Source organism: Protobothrops mucrosquamatus, unplaced genomic scaffold (genome assembly GCF_001527695.2).
Source record: "Protobothrops mucrosquamatus isolate PMUCROS unplaced genomic scaffold, P.Mucros_1.0 scaffold2417, whole genome shotgun sequence".
Lineage (NCBI taxonomy): Eukaryota > Metazoa > Chordata > Lepidosauria > Squamata > Viperidae > Protobothrops > Protobothrops mucrosquamatus.
Window position 1 is genome coordinate 226,794 of NW_015388489.1, and position 15,510 is coordinate 242,303.

The window sequence follows — 15,510 nt, forward strand, 5'->3', positions numbered from 1 at the left end:
TACAAATCCTTTGAGTCTGTTAACAGAATAAACATCGAATTGGGCAAATCGGTAATTCACTGTCTTGCCAGTGTAGAAGATGGATGAATCTAGCCACATCTGTTCTTATTTATGTCACCTTCCTTTTTTCTAAAAACAGTGACTGGCTTATAACAACTTGTTTGTACTAAATGTATATACCACCAGATAACCAGGACTGTGGGAAATTTACAGCAGTTAAAATTATGCAAGAAAAAAAGTTCTTGTGTACGAGTACCCCCATCCACTGCATTATTGCAGAAATACTTTTGCAGCAGAAACACTTTTGAAAGTTTTTGCCATCAAGCTGAATTCAATGTTAAAAAATTGATGGGGGAGGGGAGGGGAGGAGAAAAAAGGGATAAGGGAGATGCTTGGGATTGCATTCCTTGCCCCAGTTGGAAAAAGAGAGCAATGCCTGCCCTTCCTCACGGCAATCTTCTTCCCCAACCTGGCCTCCCGCTAGCTTAAAATTCCCATCGGCAGCATCTATTGTAGCTGGGAGATGATGGAGCTACGAAGTAACGCATCCTACTAAAAGCAGTAGGATGCTGGTCACTCTAGTGCAGGGGTCCTCAACCTTGGCAACTTTAAGACTTGTGGACTTCAATTCCCAGAATTCCTCAGGCAGCTTTGCTGCCTGAGGAATTCTGGGAGTTGAAGTCCACAAGTCTTAAAAGTTGCCAAGGTTGAGGACCCCTGCTCTTAGTGCTTTGGGTTTCAGTCGAGCCTTTTATCCCCGAGTAAAAGGAACAAATACAAGCCGATCAGAGCCCAATCCACGACTGCGAACCGCACATTCGATCCCTTCTCGGTTTCGAGAAGGCGGCGGGGGGGGGAGAGGCGGGAGAAGAGAGGATATAAGCGAAAAGTTGCGCGTCTCGGCGACGTGGAAGCGGCCCCCTCGAGAAGAGCGCGCGGTCACGTGACCAACATCTTCCGGGTTCTGCCGCTTGGCTTCGTCCTCTAGAGCACGTGGGTTCTTGTTTGGAGCGGGCCCGGAAGTTTCGTTCTGCCGGCTCATTCGGAAGGGCTGAGTTTGGGGTGGGTATAAGATATAAGGCAGGGCCGGCAGGTTACGGGGTACAATCGGACTGGGCTGACTTGGGAGATACCGGGCACTTCCGCGCCACCGCAGGTAGGTCTAAGCCCCCCCCCCATTGCTCGCCGCCCCCTGAGAATAGCAGCGCTTCCATGACTCGGTGAAACGCGAACCTGCCTAACCAGCTCGGTCAGCTGAGAAAATGGTTGCGGGGATGCCGCGTCTGCAAAACGTCCACGCGTGTTTGCGTGGCTGTGGGAGTGCGTATAAACAAGACGTAGGTCTTAACTTGAGCCTCGGGACTCGATCAGCTTAAGATTCAGGTCAGAACTGATTTCAGGGTATACAGCTCAACGGGCAGTCCACTCCTTTAGTTGAAATACGGGCCCCTTTCGATTAAAGCAGTGTTTCTCAACCTTGACAATTTTAAGGTATGTGGACTTCAACTCCCAGAATTCCACAGCCAGCAATGCTGGCTGTGGAATTCTGGGAGTTGAAGTCCACATGCCTTAAAATGGTCAAGGTTGAGAAACACTGGATTAAAGGGTTTGCGGACCTGACTTTGGATTTCCAATAGGAAAAGTCACGAGATGGAAGTTGGGTTGTTGTTGTTTTACAAGCATCCTTTTCTGCAGATGCTTCAGTCTACTTTGCCTCTGTTACATCTGGAATAAATGAGGGTGTTATTTGTTGGCATCGGAGAGTAGCAAAGACCCATCAGAGGGCTGGAATCAAAGCCAGACCAGACCCAAGTGGCCCTACTTTCCAAAGGGCCATCCAAGTACAGGAATCTTCAAAAATGGTTTTGCCAGTTGGAACTAGGAGGCTCTCATTTCCAGAGCAACAAATCAAGCAAGAGCTGAGAGGGAAGAGATTTAAGTTTTAGGTTTAACATTGTGGGACTAGATATTTCCCTCCTTAAACTATTATCCAGGATATGGTAAAAATAAAAATGCTAGCCGTGATGGCGTGGTCAAAACTGCAAGTGTTACATATAGGAGCTCGAATTATGACCACAGTTGGGCCCAAAATTTCTGTTGCTAAACAAGGCAGTTGAATTTTGTCCCACTTGATGACCTTTGTTACCACAGTTGTTAAGTTAATAACAGTTTTAAAGTAATCTGGCTTCCCAATGACTTTTCTTCTCAGAAGGTTGCAAAAAGCAGTTGCATGATTCTGGGACACTGCAACCATCATAAATATGAACTAGTTGCCAAGCATCCAAATTCTGATCACGTGACCATGACGATATTACAATGATTACAAGAATGAAAAACAGTCACGAGTCACTTTTTTCAGTGCTGTTGTGGTCACTAACCAAATGGTTGTAAATCGAGGACTACCTGTATTCATCCAACTGCTGACCATCTAGTTCTAAGCAGTTTACAATAAAATGAATACATAAAATAGACAATATAAAATATAAAAATTAACCAGAATTCAAGGATTGTATAACTACGTATGGTTACTATCTTGACTTTTTTTTTTAACCATAATCTGGGGACACACCTGCCATTTTGAATGGAATTGTACTACAACTCCCACAGTGCTTGAAATAGTAAGGAATGCACAGAAGGTTTTTCAGGAGCTTTGTGATGAGTATGCATATACAATATACCAATTTGATAGCCATGCAAAGGTTTTATTGAACAGATTGGAGTCTTAGAATACCTCAGAGAGGCTGAATTAGTTTTTTTGGGGGGAGGGGGAAACAGTTATCTATTCTCTTCCGAATAACTAGCATTTTCTTTCAGGGTATACGCATACTGATTTTCAAGCAAGGTTGATCATACTGGCTGGCATTTATATTTGATATCACTTATAGACCTTCCAGTAATACCCAAAGTTCTAATGGAATATATATTTTAATACATTTTCTGTGGGTTACAGGTTCATTATGACATTAGACCCATTTTTGAAGATGAAATTCTGAAGACTTATTAACCAAAGTATTAATACATTTTACAACACTTTTTTTAATAAGGCCATAGGAAATAGAACTGATTTTACTCCAGTAAAATGAGACTATTTAAATGTATGTTATTTATCCAATGGTATACCCTTCTTTTCAAGGAGTTGAAGGACATAGTCAATAAAAATTTCATCTGTCCCAATAGCCATTTAGAAATTTGGAGCTTCAGTTCTATTTTTACTTGGAAAAATGTTTTATGAATTATTGGCTTTGAATATATAGTCATAGGATTTGATTAATAATATTTCTTTTCCTGAAAGTAGCTTTCAAATATGTTCCAATTTAACTTGGAGGATTTATATTCTGATTTCTAGTATATCTGAGTTGGCTTGTGGCAAGATGGGTAGCAAACGAAATCAAGCTGGTTTATGAAATGTAAAAATACATACTGTGCAAAATTACTTTTCCATTGAAATCATGATATAAGCATATGTATAAATTCTGTTTGCTATTTCTCTTCCTCTATAATAAAAGATAAAAGAACCAGGAAATGGAAGAGAAAAAAAACAAAAGGAGGAGTCCCAAGTCATCGATGACTCATGTCAGTCAGGTTCTCAGCAATAAGAAAAACACTGTGCCTTCTAGCAAAAGTACAGCATTTACCAATTCTGCATCCCAGGTTCCTTTACAAAGATCAAAGTTAAAAAGGTAAGGTTTTATATGGAATGTGCTACTAGCTATCAAAGCTGGTCAAATTTGAGAGCTGTACAGTTTTCAGGAAGGGAAACATTAAGGGATAAAGAATACCTGGCCCACAAACCATCCAGCTTGCCATGCTAAGCCATCTGTAGAATCCCCTTTTTTGAAGCTTTCCCCCCAGGAACTCTTTGGTGTGATGTTTCCCACCCCTCTCATTTGGGGAGGTTTATGGGTTGGATAGAGACAAGCTTAAGTCTGCTGGCCCATTCTGAAATCATCCAAACTCTTATGTATGAGTTTAATCATTAGAGCCAGTATTTGGTTCCAAACTAATTTTGGTTCTATTGTGCTAGATTAATTAAACACATACAAACACATATATGCTTCTTCTTTAACTAAATGGGAATTTTGTATTTTTAAAATGGAGTGTGATCTTTAGTCGCGAGAATGGTGCATGACAGGAAATAGAACTACCTTCTCCCTTGATCAGAGAGACCAGACCAGATTCTTTGGAAGCGAAACCTTTTTTGTTGAAAAAGCAAGGTCTAACAACTGGAGTAGTTCTGAGGAGAGGGATTTCTCTCTCCCTGAAGCCTTTCATCACTGTACTCTGTAAAGGTCAGCATAAAAATAAAAGAAGCAATTACTTCTTTCTTCCTGTCAGTACAATATTTTGATACAAATTTCCATAAGCTCAAAGAGCTTCGTGGAGCTTTGCATGACATCTCAAGTGGGTGGGGCAAGAACACAGTTTTTGAAGGGTTTTAAGGGGGATAAAATATATCTTCACAAAAACAAATGTACCACATGTACCCCCATCCTCAAGGAAAGTATGTCCTTTGGCATGTTTCCAGCCCTCAAGTATTAGTAATAGTGGACATTTCCTGCCAATCCTGTAATTCCAATACAAGAGAATATCTGCAGCTCAGAATTGAACAGTGAAGTATTTGGTGCTCTCTGAGCTGGTTGTTTGCTTGCAGATGTTTCATTACCCAACTAGATGACATCATCAGCGTGAGTAAGTGTGGGCTTTGCTCCGTTTTCATACAACAGCTTGCCCTGCCAGTTTTGGTGGGGGTGTAGTTTTCTCTTAATCAAAGAACTACCAAGGAGAATGAATGTAATGAAATATCTGCAAGCAGACAGTCCAGCTTTGAGAGCATCAGGGACTCCACATCCCTGTAATTTGAAACAATTAAGGAGGTTCTTCTTCAGGGCTTTTCTAATCCCCAGATGCTACAGTTTTCCAGATTTTTTCAAAAAGTGTGAAAAGCAGAGTGGAACGATACTTTCAAAGGAAAAATAAAGATATCAGACAACATATGGCATTGCTAGAGGTTCCAAGGATGGATACCTTAAAAAGACTTTCAGGCTATGAAGCCTGTTAGTTAAAATAATATTTTTTAAAAACTCTGATCAAGAGGCCAGGTTTTAATTGAGTTCAAGTAAACTTTACTCTTAGTCTCTCACAAAACCCAATCAACACAACACTGTTTGAAAAAGTAGTGCTGCTATGGCAGTCATTTCAGCAGATGGAGGCAATAATTCCAAAAATCATTGAGACAAAGAATAAAAGCAGCCACGCCATTAACATTTTATATCTGTTCTGCTGTTTTTGTCAGTTCTATATCTGACTTCATATTTCGCAGAGCTGCTTGCTTCTGATTAGGGAACTGGATAAAGAAAAATTAACTACAGAGTATTCAAATATGGCCTGAGAAATATCTCAGCTGCTCTGTTGACTTTCTTTTTTAGATTTGGCAAGGAATGTTTTGGCCAGAAAATGGAACAAGATATGTCCAGATAAGAGAGCATCCTTGGTTAGGTCCTGAAATGTGTCCATTCTAGAACAAATGCATTAACATTTCAAGGTCTAATGAACATTCAGAATGAAGGCAGTAGTACTGAGTAGTTCAAGTTCTGCTAATTATTTGAACCAAGGAACATTTCCCTAAGTTTTATTCTTTTTCCCCCCTTAATACTCAGGAATGGAAAAATGTGTTCCCTGCTGGATTTGAAGTGGTTGTTCTGTAAATAAAAGTATTTCTGAATGTAACAATGCAGTCAAAGAAGCTATTTCCAAAGATGAGTTCTTGGTGCTAAAGATATATTAAAAGTGTACATTCCTGTCTGGAATTACTGTTAAGCTCAGCCCTTAAATGGGCTTATATTTCTCTTTCAGGAATAGTGATATGCAATGCAAGCACACACTTTTCTTTTGAAGGTCCTAGTAACTGTGAGATAGTTACTTTGCCACTCAGAGTTACCTCAAACTGTGATATGAGCGGCATATAAATTTGATAAATACATCCAGGAATACATCCAAGGCTTTGATAGCAAATATCCAGGCACGTCTGAAATCTCCTGTTCAATGGACAGAGTGCAATTGCAAAACAATAATCAAAATAACAGGTTCTACTTAAATACGGCATAACTGAAACCAAAATACAAGAAAGTGAAAAAGCAAGTTCTTCACGAGACATCTAATGATTCTGCTACTCTTACTGATCAGATAGTAGGTCATGCTGGTCAAGATAAGGTGGCACCTGTATATTATATCTCTTCCTAAATTATTTTCTCAAGAGATAAGCCCAAACATGAGGCCAGAAGCTATTACAGGAAGTCAGCTGTCTCACTAAAAGCTGAATCTTCAAACATTCCTGTACAATACAAGAAGGCTAAAAATTGAGGGACCTAGATGTTGCAACAAGGCTTGCATGTTCTGACAAATATTGTCTGGATTTCTGAAAAGGGCTAGTAGCCATAATAACCATTTTCCTTTTTAACTGGGAGGCTATTTCATTACCTACTTGGTACAAGAATAGTAGAGTACAAATAAGAACAGTTGGTTGGAACTGAAAGATACCAAATCTGTTCTTTCAGTTGTTTAGGGTAAAGTATGGAATTAACATACTGTAGTTAATGTGGACTATGTATTGGTGAAGGTGTATATGATGCAAAATCTTTTTGGGGGAGGAGGTTGGAACAAAGCTAAATCCTACCTTGATTTGTCCAAATAAGACACTGCAATGGGATAACTTCACTTAGTGGAGCAATTGAAATAGTTGTTCCATACCAATTAGAGAAGAAAAGGAGGCTTCTCTCAGAGACTGAAAAACCTTCCTAAGCTATTTAAGCAGTTTTCCATTAGCCCTCTTGATAAAGAAAAGCAAAATCTAGAGACCTATGATAAATACACTTCCTCACTAGTAGCTTTAGAAACTAATGCTACAAATCATAACCCCAGTTCGTATAATAAATGATCATTATGTTATGTTTGGGAGACAAGGGGGTTAAGTTCTTCCTTCAAAGCATTTGTTGAGGTGAGACATTCAAATTAGCAAGCAGCCTGAAGGAACTAAATGACAATTTTTCTGTCTTTTTCTCAGAGGTGTGAAAGAGAAAGCCAAGACACCAGGAGTGGAAAACAAAGGAGCCCAGTCAGCTCCAATCCAGCATTCATTTCTCACAGATGTATCAGATGTTCAAGAAATGGAAAAAGGACTTCTGAGTCTTCTGAATGACTTCCATTCTGGAAAACTGCAAGCATTTGGTATTTTTATTCTGACTGCTCCCCTAGATAAATTACGTGTTGAAATGCTCATGTTGACCACTGCTGAAAAAGGGAGACATTGAAAGCATAACTGAAACAACTGCATGATTTGCTGAAGTCATACAAATTGGGAAATGTTTCATTAAACTGTTTTTTCAAGGCAGAACAAATTGCTTAAATCAAGGTACTGTTGCTATTATGGTGCTACTTAATGGATTTATGTTTTCTACTGTGGTGAGTACTCAAGATAATTAAAAAAGTTTTTAAAAGATAAAAATTAACACTAAAATAGACAATAATGATATTTAACAATTCTGAGCCTGGCAACCCTGTTTTGTATTCCATTTTTAATATATTTGCTGTCCGGACTCTTCCTTTAGAATGTGTTTTTTTTAGAGGACTGGAGTAGAAAGAGATTTTAAAAAATAAGTTAGCACCCTGGGTAAATTGTCCACAGTGGCTGTGGCTTCACCTTCTAAGACTGGAAAGTAGAGTATATACCATACATATTTCAATATACTTCACTCACAGGCCTACATTCTCGTTAGCTGTGTAAGTGATCGTAATAAATACTTCAATTAGCCACAAGATGGGCAGCAAATTTTGATAAATAAAATAAATTACTTTATCCTCCAAATGAAACAAATTTTATTTGCTACATATTCAGGTATGGGGAGAATAGAATGAGTCTTGCTCATCAGAGATGAATTATAGCTAGATATTTGAATCTTTATATTATTTTCTATCTTTGATCTTTTTTTCAGAAAAATTGGGAAAGCTGAAACAAATTGGAAGAAATAAAATAATTCCAGTGAAATGGTTTTTTTTTAGAATAAAGAACACAATGTGACAAAAAGCTGCTGTTTTAGTTTTACCAAATGTCTCCGGTTATGGCTAAGCATTGTGTTTAGACCCTTGTAGACCCTCTTGGAACTCAGAAAATCAAATGTGTTTTTCTAGAATAACGCTGAAACTGGAGGGATGTATTTGACCCTAGGAAAAGATATCCCTGCTTTAAAGAGTTGCAGAGAGCTGTTCTGTAAGCATACTTGCATTGTCCAAAGCATTTTTTTTGCCATTGTTCACAATCCTACTTTCTGTTGACTTGTAATAAGTAGGCTTTTATCTAGGGCAACAGAATATTCAATTCCTGTATGTAGAGGACAAACAATGCAGTACAATTCTCAAAGGCGACACTGAGATGCTTTTCTGTTCCATGAACGAGAAAGGCAAGAAGAAGATTCAGTGCTTGATTTGCTTATGGAAAAGTCTGCTGCTGACTTTTTGTTTAAAGCCTTAAATAAGCCTCAAAGGATAGAAGAAAGATCCAGAAATAAAATTACCATGTTACTAAAGTGCTTCTCAAACTTGGATAAATTATTCAAGCTCTTTGGATAATGCCACACAAATCTATTACTGAATCACCACAGGGACATTGAAATTGAAGTGTTTTACCTGCAATGGATAAAAGGGTCTCTTTCTGATAAGCGAAGGAAAACATTTTGGAAGCAATGGATTAAAGTATACTTTTCCATTTAATGAGCATACCAAACTTGATGTATTAGTAAAGTAATGCAGATTACAATGTATTTCTGAAAATAGCAAAATGAACCTATATTGCTAAAGGTGTAAAAATGAGTTTTGTATGATTTCACCACCAGTGGATTGTGCTGCTGCACTGCTCTACATGGGACTGCCTCTGAAGATCACTTGGAGGCATCTGTGGTCTTGTCAATGTGGCAGCCCAGGTGCTAGCTGTTACATGCTGACATGAACACATGACACCGGTGCTTTGGGCCCTACAGTGACTCCTGTTAGTTTCTAAGTGCAATTCAAATGTTCAAATGCTGTTTTTAACTTTTAAAGCCTTACATTGCTTAGCGTGAAGGTGCTTTCAGGATTACCTTCTCTAACTACTCTTGACCCATATGTCACAGTAGAACTTACTGGTGGTCACTCATATCTGCAAAGTTAACAGGGTTGGAGACTCACAGCTTGTTTGTCTTTGGTATGCCTGCATTCTGGAAGAGCCTTTTCCTAGAAATTATGTCAATACTTCGGCTTTTCTGTAAGCTATTAAAGTGAAGCTTTACAGAGCTTTTGAGATTTGAGTTGGTGTCATAAACTTCCCTTAGGCTTGGTTGGTTAACTGTCATTTTTCTCTCTCCTTTATTGTGAACGTTTTATGGTATTATATTGATGGAAAGAGTAAACTGACAAGAGCCTTCTTGAATGTGGTGAGGTAAACCCAATAAATCATATTTATTCATCACCCCACAAAACCACTTTTTTAAAATGATGTGTAGCTTCAGAATCTCCAGAGATGCCATCTCTTTAGCTTGCGATCGCCTAAAGAAACCAGAAAACCACCTGCAAGATTTATGGAAGGACAGGTTCGGGGAGAATTACTGTGAAGAGGAGCTAAATTATGGAGTTATCAGATCTTCAAAGGGGAACATTGCTTCTATGCTGTTTCAAGTAAAGTACTCTTTTGAAGCTGTTTTGTGAGGTAATGTTGCCCTTCGCTTCTGAAGAGTAAAGCACTGCTGCGACGTTGCACTTTGATCATTTTCTTAAGCCTCCTGTAGCAGTTCTGATCTGTCTGTTAGCATGATGGAAAGTTAATACTTTTAATTATTATCAAATCTTTTTGACTTAATGCATATTTATACCTTTGTTTACTTCAGGAAATGAATGTTCTATTGAGCAAATGGAACATGTAAGAGAAATGCAAGAGAAGTTGGCCCGCTTGAACTTGGAACTTTATGGAGAGTTGGAAGAACTCCCTGAAGATAAAAGAAAACTAACTAGTGACTCTAATCTGGATAGATTGTTGTCAGATGTAAGTATAAACAGGGCACAAGAAGTTTATAATAGAATTTTGCAAAAGGTTGGTTTCAAATGCCCCAAAGGTGCTTTTGCAAAAGGCAACTACTGGGCCTTGTTTTTCCTTGAAGATGTTTTGCTTCTTATCCAAGAAGCTTCTTCACTTCTGTTTGTTTCAAACAATTTTGAGCACCAAATTTTAAAGAGTGACCCATTTTAACAGCAACACTGTCTCACAGTGTTCAAAACATCCTGCCTTTCCCTCAACCCTGTACTTTTGTGAAATTTTATGTTCAGAATTGTTCAAAATGAAGTATTTTTACACTCCTACTTGATAGTAGGGATGCAAAAATTCCCGAATTCAGTTCTGTTTTTTTATCCTATAAAAATATATGGCTTTCTTATTTCTGAAGGGTTTGCATAATAACAAAATTACATTGTTCAAACTGTAACCTTTTCCTTCATAAGTGAGTGTGCCCTGACAATGAGACATTTTCCCAATATTATACTACCCTCTATTGATAAAGAAAAAACACTGCAGCCTTTCTTTTTTTAAAAAAAACCAGAAGAATACATTTGAAAAGGAAGTTATCATTCTGTCCTTTGTCTTCTAACCCCTCCCATTAAATTTTCATAAATTTCAGCATTACAATCTCTGGAAGCAACAAAAGAGGTATTGACAGGCTTCAAATACTTGTTTTGTATTCTGTCTTTGTGGTACCATTAACATTTGCATTTGGAAATTTGATAAAGGATGAAAGTTGAATCTAATGTTAATGTTAATGTTAATTTAATTTAATTTGTATACCGCCCTTCTCCCATAGGACTCAGGGCGGTTCACAGCATATTAAAAAACAAATACTATACACAAAATACAAAAATACAGAAATACAAAAATATAAACCCCAATAAAAGCCGAATTAAAAACCAAATATTGCCAGCTGTGTTTCCGATTAAAATTACTTTTAAAATCGTCCCTACCTAAAATCCTCCCTAGGTCAGGCCCGCTTGTGGATTGTAAGATTAGTTTAGTGCTGTCACAAATATTTGATTAACAAAAAATATTGAATTGGTGGTCCACTGTTGTTTCCAAAGAAGAAGTCTCAAGCAGAAAAAGCAAATTCAGTTTATTTTTCTATCATTGATGAAAAGCTGTTCTGGAGAGTTTAGAAACACTGCAGAACAGTGTCGGACATTGCTGTGGGAAATTGACATCCAATTCTTTCCCCAGTTGGGGTTCCAGTAGATCTCAGTCTCTTTTATAAATGCAATTAAGCCTTACTGATAAATTATCTGGACAATTAATATATTAAGTGCAGTTTTTTATATTTCCTTCTACTGTAGCTGGAAGAACTGAATTCTTCTATGTATCCTTTTTGTGAAATGTCCAGTCTTGACCAAATAGCTGTCTAAATGTAATAGCTCATTTTATACAAAGGGTAAAATTCAGAGCATGTGATGCAACAGCACCTCAATCTAAGAACAATTTGATCTGTTTTATCTTTTTAAGCCTGTAATCCAGAAACATTTAACATTTCTTCATGATTTACAAGTTATTTTAAATAGCATGCAACTCACTCCCCCCCCCTTTTTTTTTTGTTCCCTCCATTTCTTTTCACTTCCCTGTCTTTGTACATCTACAACTTTACCTGGTTACTTTGCCTTCTACTCAATTTTTGAACAGAGCAATATTTCCTTAGTGGCTTGGAATGGAAATTGGTTGTATCAAATGTGAACTAACTTAAGAGTTTGATAACAAACAGTGTGATTTACTGCATGTTTGGGCTATAATTTGCTTTCACGCGTTTCTCACAAAACTCTTCTCAATATAGACCTGAATAATAGTGGGAAGTGTCTTTTTTTGCACAGTAATACTTTTCTCCACGTGGCTTAATAAACTATAATTTGGGGTGAGCTCTCTTTTCTGTGTGTCTGTTACTATGTAGATTTTTAAAAAAGATGGTATGCTTACTTCATATCATTTTTCTTAATGCCTGCCATCCCCAACGTAATTGCTTTACTCCTATTGTTTCTAGTAGCAAGAGCACTTAGACTTATAACCACTTCATAGTGCTTTAGAGCACTCTCTAGGTCAGTGTTTCTCAACCTTGACAATTTTAAGGCATGTGGACTTCAACTCCCAGAATTCCACAGCCAGCAATGCTGGCTGTGGAATTCTGGGAGTTGAAGTCCACATGCCTTAAAATTGTCAAGGTTGAGAAACACTGCTCTAGGTGGTTTACAGAGTCAGCATATTGCCCCCTACAATTTGGGTCTTCATTTTACCTATCTTGGAAGAATGGAAGGCTGAGTCAACCTTGAGCCAGTGAGAATCGAACTGCTGGCAGTCGGCACAATTAGCCCGCAATATTCTTTCTAACCACTGTGCCACCACGGCTCAAGGTAGTAAAGATAATAATAGTGAAAGGATAAGACAGAATATTGCACTAAGGCTGTGAAGACCCAATCCTAATACCCAGTGTGAAATTTAATTAAGGAACATAATGTTGATTTTGCATTATTTTTAAAAATGTTAAAGATCAGTGCGAACTGGGGCTATAATGTGCCCAATTTTACCCTCCAAACCCCCATTTGATATAGCCTAGTAGAAACTCAGTGTGGTAGTTAAGATGCTGAACAAATCCAGGGAATCTCAGGCTCGGGTGTACCTTCTACCACTGTAACTCCCTGAGTGATTTTGGGCGACTTTTGCTCTCAACTCAACCTACCTCATTCGTTTTCTTTTGTGAGAAATAAAAGGTGAAAAGGCTTCCATGTCTGCCACTGTGAGCTCCCAGGGAAAAGGCAGATATAAGTGAAATAAATAAATCGGCAACTTGAGAATTGCAGTATTTAGAGGAGAACTTATTCTGGGATTATCACAGAGAAAGAAGCCATTTATTTTTTTTAATACTTCACCCTACTTTTGTCTATGGCTGCGATTCAAACTTTAGTGAAGTAGTACTACAATGACAGGTTGCATGTTTTATGTGAAATGTAACTTGTCCATTTTTCTCATGCTCACCTGCCACTCAGGGTCCTTTTTCAGAATAAATGAAAAGACAAGTTCTATGTATCCTGCAGCCTCTTAAAAACCTCTCCAGACATTATCTCAAAACCTGCTTCTCCTGAAATGCATGTAATCCTAGAAGAGCATAAGGGGTTTTACCTTTAGCTCAAACTCATCAAATGCTATTCCTTGACTCCTTGCTTCAGACAGAAACTTCACTTAGCAGATGTTCAAGAACTTCCGAACACCAGCACAAGCTAAATGTGCCATTTTCTTGCTTGTATGGGGGAATCCAAGTTCTTGTATTTAATTTCCAGCAGACTGTTCCTTGCTTCTGTAACAACATGTTGAAAATAATTAATATGTGCACATACTCCTCTTAGCAGACGTGCATTGTTGTAGCCTTGTCAGGCTTGAAGCTTAGGGTACAGTATGGCCATGTTTTGCTGCTATGCTTTGTATCGTTGCCTTATCCTCTGTGAAATGTGGGAAAACTTGAAAGAACATTTCTAAAATGGAAAAGAAAATCAGTATTGATTAAGTTAATAATGAACTATCGTGTGCCTGCTTCCTTTTCCACAGTGTAGACAATCAGCACATGCTCAGTGATGCCATTAAATGAATGTTTAATTTATTTTAGCAATAAAATAATTTTAAAGATTTCTGCTTTCTACAGAATTTATGTTACCATTGAGTGTTTTTTATGTGTTATTGAATTTATAAAGCTGCCACATTCATAATTTATTACTTTGGGCTGCAGATATAAGTAAATGCCCAATAAATATGAAACCAACATAATAAACTACACCAGTACATAGATAATCAAGGCTGAAAATACTAGCAATCATACTTATAGTGCTTCATAGTGCTTTACAGCCCTCTCTAAGCGGTTTACAGAATCAACGTGTTACCCCCAACAGTCTGGGTCCTCATTTTACCAACCAAGGAAGGATGGAAAGCTGAGACAACCTTGAGCTGGTGAGAATCGAACTCCTGGCAGTCAGCAGAATTAGCTTGGACTACTGCTTTCTAACCACTATGCCCTCATGGCTCAAATAAACACTCCTTCTCATAATCAAGTGGGTTCAGTTACCATCTTGGCCCAAAACACAAGAGAAAAGCATCTTTTCTCAGCTTTACACAAGAGTAGTAGGATAAGGGGTGGGGAAGATGCTCATCCCAAAAAGCAGATGCTGCAACAGTGAAGGCATGGAGTCTAGGTCCCATTAGATAACTGCCTCTGGGAACCTGAAGCATACCTACTTTGGGCAGCTAAGTTGGATGAGCAGAAATGGCTGAAGATGGGCTCATATCCTGCGCATAACTCAGCCCTCGGAGCAAGGGAAGAATTGCACTACATTTTCATTACAGTTTTACATTTCATTTATCACTTGGGAGACCTTGTTATTAGAAAGAACGAGTTTGCAGTTGTACATTGATCTCACCCATTTAATAACCTTGAGTGAGAAAACAGTCTCAGACATCTGTCTGTAAGCAGGCAACCAAGCTCGGAGGGCACCAAGGATTCCACGTTGGTGTCTGTTGCATGTATATATATATTTATTTTAAGTAATGAAAGTGAGGGTGTGGTGTTCAAATTTTCCACTTTTAGTTTCAGGTAATTAGCCTTCTATATCTGTATGGTCTTACTATTTTCAGATGATTGACGAACAAGAAATTAAAATGTGAAGCTGAGTGGTTTCATACGGAGATCATTATATTGATGACTGATTAGCATCGTAGCTTGATTCTCAGCGTAATGACACCCTTTTTCTGCTGAGCTTTACTGATCTGGTCCCTTCCATATAAATGGGGACCACAGTAATTCTCATTAGTATAAGTATTGGCAGGTTTTAATTGTTTCTGAGGTGTTACTTCAGTGGTAAGTTGTTTCAATTTTCTAGAAAATTGTTTTGAGTCCCTACTTTGTATTGCAGTTTCATGTGTTAAAATTAGTAACTATGGATTTCTATTCCCATGCTTGATATTCATGGAAATTGCCACTACAGATGTGAAACCTCTTCATGTTATGGTGGCTCCATGACAAGTGTGCCACATCTTAATAGATGATGTGGTCAATTAATAGAGGAAGCTGGTGTCCAGGTGAGACAAGGAACACATTAAATCTAACTGAAGTAGTCAAGGTGACTCTTAAGATTGCTTTCTCCCTACCTTTTATATCTCTATAAAACCTTTCCTTTAATCCTGAAAATCAGGAGATTTTCTGGAAAGAGATATATAGGATTGCATTTGTGACATATAGTATGCTATATATTTAAATGATTTCAACTGCTAAGTAAAGTTGATAAACTATACATACACACAAGCCAAAAATCCTGGATAGAACACAGCTTCCCCACTTAAAGCACACATGTGCAATTCCTTCTTAGCATAGGGGACCCAAAAGAACAGGATGGAATTGGAACAAAACAAAAAGGATAGATGCACTG

The 15,510-nt window shown here is 38.1% G+C and overlaps 1 protein-coding gene across 1 annotated transcript; it reads left to right on the forward strand.

The window, feature by feature from the left end:
- The first annotated feature begins 996 nt into the window (after nt 1–996).
- On the forward strand, nt 997–13,691 carry CCDC28A (coiled-coil domain containing 28A). The gene is made up of 6 exons (XM_015824933.1): nt 997–1,156; nt 3,507–3,680; nt 7,061–7,224; nt 9,912–10,066; nt 11,395–11,417; nt 13,267–13,691. The coding sequence occupies exons 2-6, from the start codon at nt 3,523–3,525 to the stop codon at nt 13,319–13,321; spliced, it is 555 nt and encodes a 184-aa protein (XP_015680419.1). The 5' UTR covers nt 997–1,156; nt 3,507–3,522; the 3' UTR covers nt 13,322–13,691.
- The last annotated feature ends 1,819 nt before the right edge of the window (nt 13,692–15,510 follow it).

What these genes read in the sequence shown, in the direction of transcription:
- CCDC28A (XM_015824933.1), top strand. Translation starts at nt 3,523, where the DNA reads ATGGAAGAGAAAAAAAACAAAAGGAGGAGTCCCAAGTCATCGATGACT. An exon ending in CAAAGATCAAAGTTAAAAAG is followed by an intron (nt 3,681 to 7,060) that starts GTAAGGTTTTAT and finishes TCTTTTTCTCAG; the next exon opens with AGGTGTGAAAGAGAAAGCCA. An exon ending in TGGAAAACTGCAAGCATTTG is followed by an intron (nt 7,225 to 9,911) that starts GTATTTTTATTC and finishes TGTTTACTTCAG; the next exon opens with GAAATGAATGTTCTATTGAG.